At 52.1% G+C, this 16716-nt stretch overlaps 7 protein-coding genes across 7 annotated transcripts; all 7 read left to right on the top strand.

Moving 5' to 3' along the window:
- Positions 1-329: 329 nt before the first annotated feature.
- On the top strand, positions 330-2014 carry ASPSYDRAFT_140462 (uncharacterized protein; the record flags this gene model as incomplete). Its single annotated transcript, XM_040841053.1, has 4 exons — positions 330-446; positions 505-1628; positions 1676-1784; positions 1832-2014. The coding sequence occupies 4 exons, from the start codon at positions 330-332 to the stop codon at positions 2012-2014; spliced, it is 1533 nt and encodes a 510-aa protein (XP_040709119.1).
- A 799-nt stretch (positions 2015-2813) lies between these two features.
- On the top strand, positions 2814-3506 carry ASPSYDRAFT_85286 (uncharacterized protein; the record flags this gene model as incomplete). The annotated part of the gene is made up of 1 exon (XM_040851503.1): positions 2814-3506. The coding sequence occupies one exon, from the start codon at positions 2814-2816 to the stop codon at positions 3504-3506; it is 693 nt and encodes a 230-aa protein (XP_040709118.1).
- Positions 3507-3600: 94 nt separating this feature from the next.
- Positions 3601-4092, top strand: ASPSYDRAFT_380295 (uncharacterized protein). The gene is made up of 2 exons (XM_040845622.1): positions 3601-3976; positions 4045-4092. Exon 1 carries the CDS (start codon positions 3695-3697, stop codon positions 3965-3967), a length of 273 nt encoding a protein of 90 aa, XP_040709117.1. The 5' UTR covers positions 3601-3694; the 3' UTR covers positions 3968-3976; positions 4045-4092.
- Positions 4093-4599: 507 nt separating this feature from the next.
- On the top strand, positions 4600-5305 carry ASPSYDRAFT_141588 (GNAT family N-acetyltransferase; the record flags this gene model as incomplete). The annotated part of the gene is made up of 2 exons (XM_040841162.1): positions 4600-5005; positions 5064-5305. The coding sequence occupies 2 exons, from the start codon at positions 4600-4602 to the stop codon at positions 5303-5305; spliced, it is 648 nt and encodes a 215-aa protein (XP_040709116.1).
- Positions 5306-5526: 221 nt separating this feature from the next.
- ASPSYDRAFT_141971 (uncharacterized protein) lies at positions 5527-9576 on the top strand (the record flags this gene model as incomplete). The annotated part of the gene is made up of 4 exons (XM_040841202.1): positions 5527-5648; positions 5708-5966; positions 6036-6947; positions 7189-9576. 4 exons carry the CDS (start codon positions 5527-5529, stop codon positions 9574-9576), a joined length of 3681 nt encoding a protein of 1226 aa, XP_040709115.1.
- A 966-nt stretch (positions 9577-10542) lies between these two features.
- Positions 10543-11399, top strand: ASPSYDRAFT_40121 (uncharacterized protein). Its single transcript, XM_040846019.1, has one exon. The coding sequence runs from the start codon at positions 10589-10591 to the stop codon at positions 11321-11323; it is 735 nt and encodes a 244-aa protein (XP_040709114.1). The 5' UTR covers positions 10543-10588; the 3' UTR covers positions 11324-11399.
- A 261-nt stretch (positions 11400-11660) lies between these two features.
- ASPSYDRAFT_194404 (uncharacterized protein) lies at positions 11661-16666 on the top strand (the record flags this gene model as incomplete). The annotated part of the gene is made up of 11 exons (XM_040843692.1): positions 11661-11830; positions 11876-12020; positions 12076-12542; positions 12641-12713; positions 12857-13196; positions 13243-13787; positions 13852-14378; positions 14685-14995; positions 15124-15991; positions 16036-16537; positions 16584-16666. Exons 1-11 carry the CDS (start codon positions 11783-11785, stop codon positions 16664-16666), a joined length of 3909 nt encoding a protein of 1302 aa, XP_040709113.1. The 5' UTR covers positions 11661-11782.
- Positions 16667-16716: the final 50 nt, after the last annotated feature.

Below are 16716 nucleotides of genomic sequence, written 5' to 3'. Positions count from 1 at the left end.
ACATCGCCCCGAGCTGCTCAGCTTGTTGTGTTGTCCCTGGGGCGTGCATGCGGCTTATGTGTGTTTATTTGTGGTGGAAACTGGATACGTCCACAAAGTCACATGCATTGATCGAGATACACGAGTTCCGGTTCACCAGCCTGCCAGCCTTCCAGGGAGGCAAGATCCAGCAGAGTCGCGGTGTCCGCGGAGTGGGCAGGGCGGGCACGTGCACGGCGATCAGCGGTCAACGAGTGTCCAGATCTCGAATTCCCCTCGACTCCCCTCTCCCTTCCTTCGAGCTTTCTGTTCCCTCATCCAATTGCTTTTCGCAAAAGCATCAATTGACAATGGGCACCGATTCTAAGGGTGCCGAGCTTGCGGGCGACATCACCTTCATCGAGACTCCGCCTGCGAAGCCCTCTGAATTCGAGACTGGCGAGGACTGCGGAATTTCCCTGACCAAGGTCCGTCTCGTGGCCTTTGTTTTGCTATCTGGCTTCAACATTGCTAACCTCTTAACAGGCTGCAGCTATCAACAACCCCCCATTGGCAGCTGATGGCCCTGGAAATGAGAGCTTCTCCAATCTCGTCCTAGGTGCTGCCCTCGTCGGTGTCCCTGCCTTCCTGACCTACTTCTTCGGCGGTGGATTCAAGACTTTCCTTTTTTTTGCCCTCCTCTCTGTCCTCCCCGTGTTGGTCGCCTTTTGGACCTACGCTTCTACTTACAGCCCCCGCACCAACGAGAAAGTCAAGCTTCCCGGCCGACCTGTCGAACACTACATCACCTTCAAGCGTGAGGAGGACAAGGCAAAATGGCACGGACGGAACAAGGTCCCCCTGCAGACCTTCGCCGAGATGTACCTCGACGGATCGGTTGACTTCAATGGCGATGTCCTCGATGTCCTTGAGTACCGCCACGACTGGGCAAGCTTCGCTTTCACCTGGGAGCTGTTCAAGTTCATCGTCGGCACCTTCTTTGTTGATGTACTGTTCCACACCAAGGCTCAGGATGAGGAGCAGATCCGCCCCAACTACGACAGCGGCAACGACCACTACGCCTGGTTCCTCGGCCCTCGCATGATCTACACCTCGGGTATCATCTCGGACGTCGAGAAGGAGGAAACTCTTGAGGAGATGCAGGATAACAAGATGGCAGTCGTCTGTGAGAAGATTGGACTCAAGGAAGGCGAGACCATGCTTGACATTGGCTGCGGCTGGGGCACTCTCGCCAAGTTTGCCAGTGTCAACTACGGCGCCAAGGTTACCGGAGTTACCATCGCCGAGAACCAAACCGCATGGGCTCGTGACGGTCTCCTAAAGGCTGGTATTTCTGAAGAACAAAGCCGCATTCTCTGCATGGACTACCGTGATATCCCCAACACCAAGTTCGACAAGATCACCCAGCTCGAGATGGGTGAGCACGTTGGTATTCGCAAGCTTACTGGATTCTTCCGTCAATGTTACGACATGCTTAACGATGACGGAGCTATGTACGTTCAGCTCTCTGGTTTGAGACAGGCCTGGCAATATGAGGATTTCATCTGGGGTCTGTACCTCAACAAGTACATTTTCCGTGGTGCCGACGCTTCAACCCCTCTCTGGTATTACGTCAAGTGCTTGGAAGGAGCCGGATTCGAAGTCAAGGGGTGAGTACCTGTTATTTCCAAAACGAACCAACACTGACACTGGGCAGTATTGACACCGTCGGTGTCCACTACTCCGGAACTTTGTGGAGATGGTACCGCAACTGGGTTGGAAATGTCGAAGCCATCAAGGCCAAGTACGGCCCTAGATGGTACAGGGTAAGCGGTCGTCTTCTTGTATGATGTAACCAAACTAATGTCACTAGATCTGGGAACTCTTCCTCGCCTGGTCCGTCATCGCCTCCCGCCAGGGCTCTGCCACTTGCTACCAAATGGTTGTTGTCAAGAACCTGAACTCGACGCACCGCATCAACGGGGTTCCCTCTCAGTACGGCCTCACCGGTGCCCTCGAGGCCAGCAGGAAGGCGGGCAAGTCTCGCCTGCCTTAAATGGCTTATTAATGCTACGAATCGGCTGCGTCGCGCTTCGGCGTTGAAGCAGGCTACACGAAGCATGAGTGGATGAGTTTCTTGTAACATACAGTAAACGATATGACACGAACACGAATTTACAACGAGAGATGATTTATCATCATGATCCGAGAGCGGGGGATGGGGACCCAGGCAGAGACGGCTATATGGGTTCAGCGTGATAGTTTGCTATAGGAGATAGCAATTATTTATTATATTATTCAGTATGGTTAGCTTAGACGAAAATAAAAACCATCAATTACATCTCCAGCTACCGAACTCCTGTACCATTTACTATTGCCATCCTGCCCGGGTTGCAGGTCATACAAACCCTGCTTCATCTCATTCAGTCAGGCATGGGTATCTCACAAGTATTATCTTACTACTAAGTATATATCATCATTAAAGGTCTAGAAAAAAAAATAAGATAAATAAACAGAATAGCTGATATGACTAGCTTCTAAACTGCTACCAGGATCTTTAAGGTGGTCAAAGATGCTGTTTGGTTGATTCCCATCTTAGCTGAAATTAGTCTTAATACATCTAGAAAAGGAGAAGAGGCCACAACAAATGCTGAAATTTACATCGCTTAAACTCATAGGCCCGCTACGTCATGCTGGTCATAAGGCATCATGCCATATTAAATTACGTGGTAGTGAGCCGCAGTGGGTATCCGGCTTAAAACTTTGTATAGAAATTTCTTCCCAGGTAACTCCCTCTACACTCCCACCTCCCACCACTCTGACTCGCAAGTGTCTTCGGAGATATCCCATCAAAGATGCCTCTCAAGCTAAAGATCCGCAATATATCCAGACCGATCTGTCAAGGTCTTGAAAACGCACTTGAACGAGCAGGAAAGCGGGAGGCAGCACAGAGATTCCGGCAGATCCAACACGAACGCTTCGGACTCTCCAACAGCGAGTGGGAGGGTCTTCGGTCCTACTTCATGTATGATGAGCTCATATGGATTTCACGACAACGTGGGGTGTCTTTCTGGTATATGATAGAAGATATTATGCAAACGCCAGAAGAGTCTCGGGCCGAAGAGTATGAGCCTCTGTGTGCCATTTTCATGGCAAACAAGCGGGAGCGTCAGGTGGCAATCAACGAATTTGAAACGGCGAGAAAACGGATTAAAAAGTCACCTATCTATCGGGCGATGAAATCCCGGCGGCAGTGCAAGGATTGGCACATGGCAGATTGGCTGGTGTCCCGCTGCAAAGAAACTGGCGGATGCTGTGCGCGACAATGTGGCTGTTGTAAGATCCTCGGTTATGGAACAGAAGAATGGAAGGGCCACTGTACACCTGCCTGTACCTGCTGCCAGAAGGATAAAGGCTTGCGTTACCCTATTGCTCTTGAGGGATACGGGCTAGTGTTACCTTTTAATATCAATCCGGAGGACTCGGATGTTTTTAGCCGCAGGGTGATGGATGCTTATGTTTGGGGCCTAGGTATTGGAACAGAGTGAACCCCGCTGACCTAGTGGTATAACGATAAAATAAAGTATTCTAGCTCCAAGTCACGTAGTAAGACTTGCAAGGGAGTCATCTGAAAAGAATACCTATTTTTGACTTATTCTAATAATCCATGCTTTAGTACATAATATTCCTTGGTTCCCCGTGCAGTAAAGTAATATGTAAAAGCTGTTTCTACAGCATGTTTCCCTGGATTCAATTGTCTACCCAGAGCCGCCGTTTCTCGTTGCCGTTGTTGTTGGTGTTGGTGTTGTTGGTGGGTGCGGCGGAAATAGAGGTTGGAGAACTTGTGCTCGGGGTTGAAATTGGCAGAACGTATTCGGGCTTATCAGATTTTTCGAATAACCGTTGCATAGCGTTGAGAATATCTTCAAGCCGTTCTAGCCACGGCCTTGGCTTTTCCTTTTGGTATTCAGAGATATCCATGCCTTTATTGGCTAGGCGCACGGCATAATTCACTAAGATATCAGTAAGTTAGACTGGGCTATTATACACAAAAAGGAGTACTCTGTATGTAAAAAGATGTCTTACAGTGCGCGTTACTCCGGAGATTGAGATATCTCTGTGTTTTCTTGCGGATCCCCTTCCGTTTTACTCCGTCTTGTTCGAATTCTATGCTTGCGTTTTGTCTGCCTTTAGGTTAGATCATAGAAGTAATGATTTTTAGAGAAGAAAACATACATTGCTTCGTAATGCGAAGCTAGCGGCTTGCATGCCGCATGAACAACACCGCAAATGATACCATACTTAGCTTCATAATGGGAAGTTAGCGCCTTGCACGCCGCATAAACAACATTGGTAGAATAAGGTATCGGCAGACGGCTGGTGATGGTAGAACTGAGAATAGACGTAAAGGCGGGACTGATGATTGTTCTTGACGAAAGTTCTCGTCCATGGTCGAAATCCCCATGGTCCTTCGCTCCTTCCACAACAATGCTTATACACTGGAACAATGTTTGTCCGCGGTATCCAATGACGTATGTCAACAGTGCAGGCAGCAGCCAGTTAGTTACCTTTCTTTCCTCTCGCCTCCATCCAGTACGCAAGAGCGACGTGCAGAGTACTCTCTGAAAAATACACCGGACAATGGAGTTCACACTCACCGCCGCCCTCCCGGAGGACGCCCCGGCAATAACCGACGTGTTCTTTGCCTCATTCACCAACGCACTCAGCCAGCGCATGACCCCGGACACCGAGGACGTGCGGGCCTTCGAAACCGCCTTTTTCAAGAACGCCGCCGAGGAGGCGCAGTCAAGCAAGGGGACGGATTTCATCAAGGTCGTGGCCACCGGACCGGGACAGGAGCAGGGTCAAGGCCAGGATCCGGTGATTGCGGGGTTCGCGATATGGAAGCACTACGAGGGAGAGAAGGACCCGCATGAGGGCGAGAAGATCGAGTGGCCGCCGAGTAGCGATAGTGCGCTGTGCGAGAGCTTCTTCTCTGGTGTGGATCAGGAGCGGAAGAAGGCGATTGGCGACCAGCCGCATTATTGTATGTTCTCCTTGCCTTCGATAAATTTAGGCTTTTTTTGACGATGCTAACATCACAGACCTGAGTATGCTGGGGGTGGACCCCAAGTTCGGGCGCCAGGGACTTGGCGGGAGGCTGTTGAAATGGGGTCTGGACCGTGCGGATCAGGAACAGCTTATTACGTTCATTTCGTCTTCTCCGGCGGGGCGGGGACTATATGAGAAACATGGGTCTAGAGCTGTGCACAGTTATGAGGTTATCCCGGGGCACTACGAGACGTCGATGGTGCGGTCTGTTGGCGGAGTGCGGAGATGTAAATAACACTAGACCCGTCTTAGAATGCGGGGTTATACAAGTAGATGTAAGACAGGGATCGCCTGACAATAAAGGGAGATTGGCAGTTCCGTGTTTGCCCGCAGTTAATATCGTGCATATGCGCCCTCCCCCGCTGTCTCCGGCTTCCCCTCCTTCTTTCTCTTTCTCCAACAAGACCATGGGGTCAACTTCACTGTCATCTTCATTGCCAACTCAATAACTACACCATGTTCGGCCGCGCAGCTCAGCGACGGCTCTTTGTGCCTCTCAAATTCAAACCAACCGCCCCAGTGCGCCGGTATGCATCACCGGCAGCCCAGGACCTGACTGTCCACAGCGAGCGGCTATGGTATGCAACCCCCCTCACTCTGCGCTCCCTCATATCATCAGCTACTGATTTACACCAAGGTTCTGCCTCAACTACGTCGCCAAATACAGCGGCCCCTCCCCCGGCGGCGTGACCCGTCTCTGCGCCGACGAGAACGACAAGCTCGCCCGCGACTGGTTCAGGAAGCAAGTCCTCCAGCTCGGGGCCGAGTACAGCGTCAACGCGACGGGGACGCAATTTGCCAAGTTCCCTGGCGAGGATGATACGATACCGCCTATTGCGATGGGGAGCCATCTCGACACTGTTGCTACAGGGGGTAGGTTTGATGGTGCGCTAGGGGTATGTGAACCGAATCCGCTTGCAGCTGGAAAGCAGGATAAAGGAGGACAAAGACTGATATGCGAATAGGTTCTTTCCGGGATCGAGGTGATTCGCAGTTTCAGGGAGCAAGGAATCAAGACTCGCGCCCCGCTGGTGCTGATAAACTGGACGAACGAAGAGGGCGCGCGCTTCTTCCCTCCCCTTGGATCATCAAGTGTCTATGCAGGACAGTCGAGTGTTCACGACGCGCACGCGTCCCTCTCGAATGACAACGTGGGCGTCACGATGGGCGGCGAGCTCGCCAGAATCGGGTACGTCGGCAATGGCCCGAATACATTTGAGGAGTTCCCGCTCTCTGCCCATTTCGAAGTACACGTTGAACAGGCGACGGACCTAGAGAAAGCCGGGAAGCCTGTTGGTTGGGTCGAGGGGTGGAACGGGATAAGCTATCATGAAGTTGTGTTCACGGGCGAGGACGGTCACGCGAATACGTATCCCATGCACGGGCGGCGCGACGCCTTGACTGGCGCCGCGAAGCTGATTATCCAGCTAGAGACATTGGCGTACGCCAGGAATGGATACACCACTGTAGTCAGTATTGAGAGTGGTCCTCGTGGAACCGCCAATATCCAGTCGAAGACAAAGCTGGTTTTCTGCCTCATGCACAAGGAGGCCGAGGGGTTGGAGAACATGAGCGCTGATATCGCGCGGTCTATTCAAGGCGTTGCTGCGATGCATGGGCTGGACTATACCCTGAATCGATTGATCCATCTCCCACCTGGCGATTTCTGGCCGGAGGCTATTGACAGTATGCGCCAGGCTTGCGGTGACAAGGGCATTGGCTCTCGTACCGGGACTGGACATGACTCGACCATGACCAGTTTGAAGTGCCCAACCGGCATGATCTTTGTGCGAAGCAAGGGTGGGATTAGCCATAGTGCGAAGGAATGGAGCACCGAGCAGGACTGCGCAGAGGGGGCGCTGGCATTGGGCAGGGCCGTGCTGAACTTTGATGCGTATCTGAAGCAGCGGGCATGAATGTATTAAGGCGTGATGGTGTTTAGCAATGGACTTGATTAACTTTCTTCTCCAGTCCAGTAATATCACAGTAACCATATAACCAATAAGCAAGTCTGTCGTGATGCGCTGCGTAATCTGTGCGGGGTTCCACGCTCTCCAAGTCTCGCCCGGATGACTTCATCCTGTCACCACCCTGAAAATGGACGAACCGGTATTCCAGACTCACCCAGAGGCGAACCCCGAGGCCATTGTCCAGGGACCGAACTATCGCTTCACTCTTCTCAACGAACGCCTGGTTCGGTTCGAGTGGGCAGAAGACGGTCAGTTCGAGGACAGGGCATCGACATTCGCCATAAACCGCGAGTTCCCAACGCCCAAATTCCGAGTTGTCGATGGCGAGGAGCTGCACATAATAACCGATCATTTTCTCGTGAGCTATACCAGAGAGAAATTCAGCCCTCAGAGTCTTGTTTTCCATTTCAACGGCAAGAGCATCAAGTACGGTTCGCCATGGCGATTCGGGACACCGACGGAGTTCAATCTCGGAGGTACGGCCAGAACATTAGATGGCGTCGATGGACGGTGTGATATGGGACAAGGGGTTCTCTCGAAAGCAGGGTATGCAGTCATCGATGACTCGGAGAGCATGCTGTTCGACGACGACTCGAGCTTCGTAGCTCCCAGACGCCCCGGTGATCGATTCGACTGCTACCTCTTCTGTTACGGGCGAGACTACAAGGAGGCCATTAAAGCGTTTTATGCAGTTTCCGGAAAACAGCCTGCCATCCCGCGCTATGTCTTGGGGAACTGGTGGAGCCGGTACTACGCTTACCACCAGGATGAGTACCTGGCACTGTTGGATAAGTTCGCAGCCCATAAAATTCCATTATCCGTAGCTGTGCTTGACATGGACTGGCATTACGTCTCTGACGAGCGCGTGCCTCATGCCGGATGGACAGGGTATACCTGGAATAAGAACCTTTTCCCTGACCCAGTGAAATTTGGAGAAGAAATCCACGAGAGGTTTCTCCAGTTAACGCTGAACGACCATCCACACGGTGGAATCCACGCCCATGAAGACGCATACGAAGAGATGGCACAGTTCCTAAACCACGATACCAGCAACAAGAACCCCATTCTCTTTGATCCAGCAAACCCAAAATTCATGCAAGCCTACTTCAGCATTCTCCGCCGCAAACTCGAGAATCAAGGCTGCGACTTCTGGTGGATCGACTGGCAGCAGGGCCCATACTCCAAGATCCCACACTTCGATCCTCTATGGCTCCTCAACCACTTCCAGTACCTCGACAGCGCGCGAGACGGACGCCTCCCACTGATCTTCTCGCGGTACGGCGGCCCAGGGAGTCATCGCTACCCGATAGGGTTCTCCGGGGACACAGTCGTAACCTGGTCCTCGCTCGCATTCCAACCCGAATTCACAGCCACGGCATCAAATATCGGATACGGATGGTGGAGCCACGATATCGGCGGGCATATCCGGGGCATTCGCGACGACGAGCTGCTCGCGCGGTGGACGCAGCTAGGCGTATTCTCGCCAATCATGCGTCTACATTCAACATCTTCACGGTGGATGTCTAAAGAGCCCTGGCTTTACGGCGACGAATGCATGCGTGTCATGTCCCACTTCCTACGATTCAGACACCGCTTGATACCCTATCTATACTCGCAGAGCATAGTCGGCTCTGCCATCGACGAACCCCTAATCCAGCCAATGTACTGGTCCTATCCGTATAGAAACGAGGCGTACGAAGTCCCGAACCAATATTTCCTCGGCCGTGACCTGCTTGTTGCACCGATCGTCCAGCCGCGCGAGAGACGCACTGGTCTTGCCTCCGTTAGGGCATGGTTACCCTCGCAAGGCCGGTTCGTGGATTTATTCTCCGGGACGGTTTATGATGGTGGGAAAGGGGTTACCTTTTATCGGTCCATCGAGCAGTATCCCGTTCTTGTGCCTGAAGGAGCCATAATCACCTTGGAGGATCACAAACATCCGGGAAATGGATGTCTGAACCCTGATGGGTTTGAGATTATAGTTGTGGTCGGCCGGGATGGAGAAACGACTCTAATTGAAGCGACAGACGATGATGACTTCAACGAGGCGTCCAGGGTGCAGCGCGATCAGAAACACGACGAAGTTCCGATCAAATTCAACCAGCGAAAGGGCGAGCTGGTAATTTCTAGGCTGCAGCGCCGATGCACTGTCCGATTCCTAGGGCTAAATTCAATCCCAGCGGACTTGACCCTCGCGATACCCGGAGACGAGAGCGCGGATGTATCCGTCTCGAAATTCGGGCATTCCGTGCCATGTCTTTCCGTGGATATCCCGGAATTACAACCGGGCGTGGATATTGTGATTAACCTTGTGCAGAATCCGCAACTTGCGGTGCAGGACCATACCGCCGCTCTTGAGGAGTTGATTCGGGGGTATCAGATTGAGTTTGGGATGAAGGATCGGCTGTGGAATGCTATTGAGGAAGGGAAGGGGCAGCCGTTGAAGATTGTTTCGTCGTTGTTGTCGTTGGGATATGATGATGCCGTTGTTGGTCCGCTGGTTGAACTTGTTTCGGCTGATAGTAGACAGCCCTAGAGATGTGGAAGTCTTGAAGATCCTACCACCAGGCTACCTAGACCATAGTGGAGTGGACAGTAACCAGAAAGGTGGAACATAACATGTTGGTGCAATAATACTACTTCACCAGTAAACATTGACTAGCTACTCCATAATTCTTTTAAAGACAGTCAACTTCGGGCTGATGGCCCGTATACTGCTGTGGATGCCTTACCTGAAAGTTTTAATATGGATCTTCAATAAAGAAGCGTTTATCAAGTCTTTCCGTTTCACATATCCTACCATACCTTGGTTGTTCTGGTACTGGTATTTACTGGGTAGGCCTCCACTTGTCCGGGCCGAATAGCTAAAACAGAGTAGATAAGGGTCCTTCTTCTAAGAGCTATTTCAGGAAACGGCTTTAGCAGGCTATTCTGGCAATGATGTTCCCTTTTTCGACGATCCATGCTGCATGAATGCTTTCGAAAGCAGTTCGCGTGCTTGGCAGCTCGTATTCGCTCTTGGCTTTTTTCGTCAAGGGGCCCTGAGGCTGATCGTGGACGAAGATCACAACATTTAAATGCGCCAAATCGCCAACTTCGCGAATTCATGATGCGCCAGATCTGCTTTTCCCCACACCGCAATGGCGCCCTCCAACGAGGTGCACGTCACGATCGATAACTCTGACACCCCGATCCCAGGGCAGGACATCACCGCGACAGCAACCCTCACGCTCACGAAGCCACTCTCGGTCTCAGAACTCACCGTCTCCATCTACGGCCGCGTATTCTCGCGCATCTACCGCCAATACGTATTCAGCAACTTCCGGTACGATTGGCGTGGCCAGGGATTCCTCTTCAAGCGCTTCGTCGTGCTCATCCAGTCCCCAACCACTCTGCCCCCCGGCACACACACATTCCCCTTTAAACTCCAACTCCCTGCGACAACTGAACATGTACGCAGTAATTGGAACATGTTCAACAAATGGAAGCCCCGCGACCCCTTCCCGGGGAATGATACCCCCCATCCCCTGCCAGGGACATTAACGGACATGGTCGTCTCCGAAACCTGGGGCTCCACCGACGCAAAAGTCGAATATATCATCGACGCCCAAATAAAAAAGGGACCCGAGGCAGGCTTTTTCGAATCCATGCCCAATGACGGCAGGACATTCACCGTTGCATCCCGTCCACGACCAGACCTTCCCCTATCCCCCGAGTCAAGTCCCTGGCAGCAAGTCGTCCGCACAATCCAGACCCCCGCGGCGGGCCCAGCCAATATAACCTGCCGACTCCCACAAGTCCTCATCCAGGGCGGAAAGGTCCCAATCTACCTGAAATCCGACCGCCCACTGATCCTCACGGGGCTGAAGGTCAAGTTATTCATAGTGTATCTCGTGCGCGGGCGCAATCTGATATGGCCGGATAAACGCACGAATGTAACTGATACTATTCAGCTCGTCAAGGCCGAGACGGGAAGTGTACAACTCTCAGCGGAGTATGTGCTTGTGTGCGCGCCGCAGATTCCGCAGTGTGTGCCTTTGGCGTTTGTGACGTTTAATCTTGCTTGTTTGGCGCACTGGCTTGAGATTAAGTATCGGGTTACCCTGCCAGGGGAGAAGGAGGAGACGAAGGCTGTTATGAAGGATATTTCTGTGCAGATGCAGTCGGAGGTGGGTGGCTGGGAGACCGGGGGTAATGGGCAGGGGAAGAAGGTTGATGGGAGTTTTGTAGGGCAGGTGTTTAATGACGAGGAGTATCGGAAGTGGCAGGCTGAGAAGAAGTAGGTAGGTCGAAGTTGATAAGTGTATGTAGATTGATGTCATGATATCCCAGAACTGTTCTAGCGCGTTCGCATTCTTCACGATCTGCGATTAGCTTAGATTATTAATATGATGTTCTATTTGCTTCTTTGGCTTTTCTGGATGCGTAATTGTCTATCTACCAATGGTTCAATGTTATAGGGCTGTGGATCAACCCTGGACTACGCGGAATATATATCCATTGCAGAAAAAAGAAAATGGAGACATAACTACCGTTATTTTAGAATATACTGGAATATATCAAAATATTGTTGTAATCAAGGCAACAAAAATAACAACCGATTCCCAAAAAAAAAACCTGGGAATGATTCTGCTGCCGATCCGGCGGAATTCCGCCAGGCTGCAGGCACCGAGATTCACATATAAACCGCCCGATGGACAGAAAAGATCCAAAAGAACACCTACTCTTTTGTCTTGAAAACTATGGCCGTAATTTCCATTGAGATCATTTCCGACGTGATTTGTCCCTGGGTATGCTCTCCTTTCCTGCATAGCATAAAATATTAACAAGGGCAGTGTTTTATTGGCTACCGCAGCCTCCAGCGAACAATTGCACTTTATAAAAAGACGTATCCCGGGGGCTCGAAAGATGAATTTCAAATTGTGTGGAAGCCGTACTTCATCGACCCGGTTGCACCAGCAGAGAGTGTTCTCATCAATGGTAGCGTTACACTACGCTATATACATTTTACCCCTCACTTACAATGCTGGTACAGACCGCATGGCGCGACGCATGACACCAGCCCAGATCAGCGCAGCACAGACCCGGCTCATCAGAGTCGGAAAAACCGTTGGGATCGAGTTCCGGTTCGGCGGGTCTATTGGGTCTTCGAGGCTGGCGCACCGGGTTCTGCATCTAGCCCTAGAGCGGGGCGGGAGCGAGACGCAGTGCGCCGTCGCGGAGACTCTATTCAAGTACCAGTTTGAGATGGAGAGGGACGTGAGTGACGTCGATGTCGTGGTCCTGGCAGCAGTGGAGAGTAGTGGGCTGGCTGAGTTGGATGTCCGGGCCTTCCTGGCTGGCGGGGGAGGGGTCGAGGAGACAGAGACTGAAGCAAGGGGGCCCAGTCAGGGCCAGAGGGTCCAGGGAGTGCCGCATTTTGTGATTGGGGGAGAGCATCACCTGGATGGAGCTGGGGAGATGGAGGAGTTTTTCCAGGCGTTTGTAGCGGCGAGGGCGGGAGTGGGAAAGACCGCAGCATGATCGGGACCAGCATCAGACGCAGACAGCGAATTGCCAGTGGAGATCGGGCCGATCCGATGCCTGACTGCTGCTGCAAGTGTGCCCCCACTGGCGAATTGAATAAAGGGCTTTATGTAATGGGCCTGAGCCCGCCAATGAGACCCAGACAGCGTCGCTGCCTCTGCCCATCGGCCAATATGCATCAATTTTGTCTGCAAGCGCGATTGACGAACCAGTGTGCGTTCCCTCCCCCGCCAGGTCACGGCCCTTGCCACGCCCCTCTGACACGCCCCTCTGCTTGATCCCTCCTTAAGGTGGCCGTTTCCTGGTGGGCTGGCCGAACTGGGTTGTTCCCTGTTTGGCAGATACCCTCACGGTCCTCGCAAATACTGCAGCCATGGATGATAGAGACTCAATTTCCTGTTCCTACACTCATTCCTCGTCGGCGAGTAATACTCGTTCGATTAGTGTGACGTCGTCGACCGTGACTGTGCCGTCTGTTCCTGATAGAATAATCGAGCCTCTGGACTACTATTCCAAGCAGAAATTCCACCCTGTCCACCTGATGGACACGTTCCAAGATAACCGGTACATGGTAATCCGGAAACTTGGCTACGGTTCATTCTCCACGGTCTGGTTGGCCAGAGATAGCAAGTATGTTATAAAGTCATGCAAGACAACGCAGAAGCTAACCTGTCAGACTCAAACGCTACGTCGCATTAAAGATTGGACACGCCGAGCACGAACCATCTGCTGAAACTGGCATATACGAGAGACTAGCAAAGCCGGGCCGCAAACCACACCCCGGCTGCAACCACTACCTGCCCCTGCTTGACCATTTCCGAGTCACCGGCCCCAATGGCACTCACCAGGCACTGGTCTACGAGCCAATGGCAGCAAGCGTCCATGAGGTGAAGGATGCTCTCTTCCCAGATACGCCGCTTCCGTTCTGGACAGCCAAGTCTATCCTATGGCAGACTTTACTCGCGCTGGACTTTTTGCTGGCCAATGATGTCGTGCATGGAGATGTACAGCCGCGCAATCTGCTCTTCACATTGGACGACTTGACCCATCTGCCTGTATCTGAGATGTCCCAGGACAAGGAGGTTCCGGTCACCCGCGTCTTCGATACTAATCTTGGTGGTGGCATTACAGGACCGGAGTACCTCGTCGCGGCGGATTCACTGATGAAGTACATTGACATATCCCGGCCGTTTACATTAAAAATCTCAGATCTGGGCGGATGTACGTCCTCTCCATCTCTTTCTATACAAGTAAAAAAAACAGCTGACGGGCGTTCATCGTATAGCCTTCCTAACATCCAACCCTCCCAAAACCCCCTCTCCGCCCCTCCACCTGCGCAGCCCCGAAACCCTCTTCCAAGGCGACGTCTCCTCAAAACAAGACATGTGGAGCTTCGGCTGCCTGGTCTTCGAGTTCCTCACGGGCATCGACCTCTTCGATCTAACCGACTACCCAGTCTCCGAGATCACAGACGACATGCACTTCATCGACATGTACAACATCCTGGGTTTCCCGGCAGACCACACACTCAGAGATACACACTGGCCCAGTTGGCGCGAGTTCTTCGGTCCCAACGGCGAGCGGGTAAACCACTACAACCGGAAACGGGGCCGGGATTTTGACAGTGAGGGGAGACGGACGGCGCATACATTAGAGGGGCTATTGGTGGAGTCGCTGGGCGGGAGATTGTCAGATGAAGAGTTGTACACCACGATAGATTTGCTAAGGGGGCTGTTGGAGTTTGATCCCGCGAAACGGTTTACCACGAGGGATGTGCTGGCGCATAGGTGGTTTGAGGAGTTGAGGGGGGGTGTTTGTCTCTAGCTGGTATTCATATACTGTATTCATCTGTATTTATTCATCAGTATGCCTCCACCGGTGTTTCCCCTTCACCAGTATTAATCTACCTGTATTGCCTTTGCGGTAGTGTAGACTTCGGACTTCTGGAGTGTATATCGGAGTTAGCATTCGGGTATAACAGCACCTTCCGGATCGGGCAGGATCGCGGCTTCCTATCTGGTCAGTAGATCGCAATCAAGAGTGACCATTAGAGATTCAACGAGTGGAAAAAGCCAGTCCAGACCATCTTCATAGCTGCAACCTCTCACTATGTTACAGTATGCCATCCTGCTCCTCGCCGCGAACGCACTTTGTCAAACATTCGACTACGTCGTCGTTGGCGGCGGGACGTCAGGACTCCCACTCGCTGTACGCCTGGCCGAGTACCATACAGTCGCCCTGGTTGAGGCTGGAGGATACTATGAGGTCGAATATCCGCTGGCCAACACACCAGCTGCAGATGTCCTGCCTGTTGGGTCAGACCCCGACATTAAGAATATTCCGGTAGACTGGGGATTCATCACCACGCCACAGGTCGGTGCGAACGGGCGGCGGGTTCATTTCGCTCGGGGAAAATGCCTGGGTGGATCGTCAGTAGGCTCGTTCATACTCTGGTGACAGAACACTGACGAGCCCTGTAGGTCCGCTCTTAACTTCATGATATACCAACGGTAAGCCCTCCAGTGGTCGCTTGAATGCATGACGAGTAATCGGATAGACCCACTAGACAGACCATGGATAAGTGGGCAGAGGCCGTGAACGACACCAGCTACACTTTCGACAACGTCCTCCCGTACTACCAGCGCAGCGCTAGTTTCACCTCCCCAAATACAGCAAAGAGGTTCCCAAATGCGACTGCACTGTACAATGCTAGTGCATTTACCGCTGACGGTGGCCCACTGCAGGTATCCTATTCCAACTATGCGATGCCGTGGTCAACCTGGATAGCACGGGGCATGGGAGGCATCGGAATGACAGAAGCTGTAGACTTTAACAGCGGCCAACTCAACGGATATCAGTACTGCACGTCGACGATTCGTCCAAGAGATCAGACGCGGAGTACCTCGGAATCTTCGTTTCTCACGAGCCCTGCCCCGAAGAAACTCAAAGTGTACAAGAAGATTCTGGCAAAGCGAATATTATTCGACGACAATAAGAACGCCATAGGTGTGCAAGTAAGCCCCTCGCGGACGTTGATGGCCTCGAAAGAAGTGATCATATCAGCTGGGGTGTTCCAATCTCCGCAGCTACTGATGGTGTCCGGAATAGGCCCTCGAGACCACTTGCAGCAGCATAACATAACCGTACTGTCAGAGCTTCCAGGTGTTGGCCAGAATATGCAGGATCATCCATTCTTCGGGCCCAGCTATCGCGTGGGAGTTGAAACCTTGACAAGGCCTGCGAACAATCCACTATATCTGGTAGAAGAGTATTTGCGTTGGGTGGTTCTTCACGACGGTGTCTTTTCTAACCCGGTTGCTGATTTTCTAGCATTTGAAAAGATTCCTGAAGAACTGCGATCAGGATTCTCCGAAGGCACACGGCAAAATCTTTCGTGGTTTCCAAAGGACTGGCCAGAAGTCGAGGTACGTGATGCTGGGGATTCTAGAGTATATGCTGATGGCAGAAGTACATGTCAGGAGCAGGCTTCCTTGGGAACATTTCCAGCATGTTTAAAGACCAGCCGGACGATGGTTACCAGTACGCGTCTATTCTAGGAGTGCTGCACGCCATGACCTCTCACGGTACTGTGACACTGGCCTCCGCTGACACTTCTGACCCGCCTGTTATCAACCCAAACTGGCTGGAGACCGAATCGGATGAACAACTGGCTGTTGCATTGTTCAAACGCATCCGTCAAGTGTTCGCCAGCGAGGAGATGCAGTCGATCCTAGTCGACAAAGAATACTACCCGGGCGAGAGTGTCCAAACAGACAAGAATATACTGGAGTGGATACGGAATAATGTCATGACGCTGTGGCATCCATCGCGGACGTGCAAGATGGGCGTCAGAAAAGACACCATGGCCGTTGTGGATAGCAGATCTCGCGTCTTTGGCGTCAATCGATTACGGGTGGTCGATGCCAGTGCACTTCCCTTTTTGCCTCCAGGGCACCCCCAGGCTACTTGCTGTGAGTCTAACGTGAATTCCAAGGCAGTTAACTTCTAATTGTTCAGACATGCTTGCAGAGAAAATCGCAGACGACATCATAAGAACTGCCGAGGGTGCAAGAATAACATCCAGGCCCGATCTACGTTGATAGTATTGTACTGGTACAGTAGATAGCAAATAGTTAAATAGTTTGATCTT

This window comes from Aspergillus sydowii, assembly GCF_001890705.1.
Source record: "Aspergillus sydowii CBS 593.65 unplaced genomic scaffold ASPSYscaffold_1, whole genome shotgun sequence".
NCBI lineage: Eukaryota > Fungi > Ascomycota > Eurotiomycetes > Eurotiales > Aspergillaceae > Aspergillus > Aspergillus sydowii.
The sequence above is the reverse complement of the archived record's forward strand: the minus strand, read 5'-3'. Positions and strand labels throughout refer to the sequence as shown.

Coding starts and splice junctions, on each gene's coding strand:
- ASPSYDRAFT_380295 (XM_040845622.1), top strand. CDS start 3,695: ATGTTTCCCTGGATTCAATTGTCTACCCAGAGCCGCCGTTTCTCGTTG.
- ASPSYDRAFT_40121 (XM_040846019.1), top strand. CDS start 10,589: ATGGTCGTCTCCGAAACCTGGGGCTCCACCGACGCAAAAGTCGAATAT.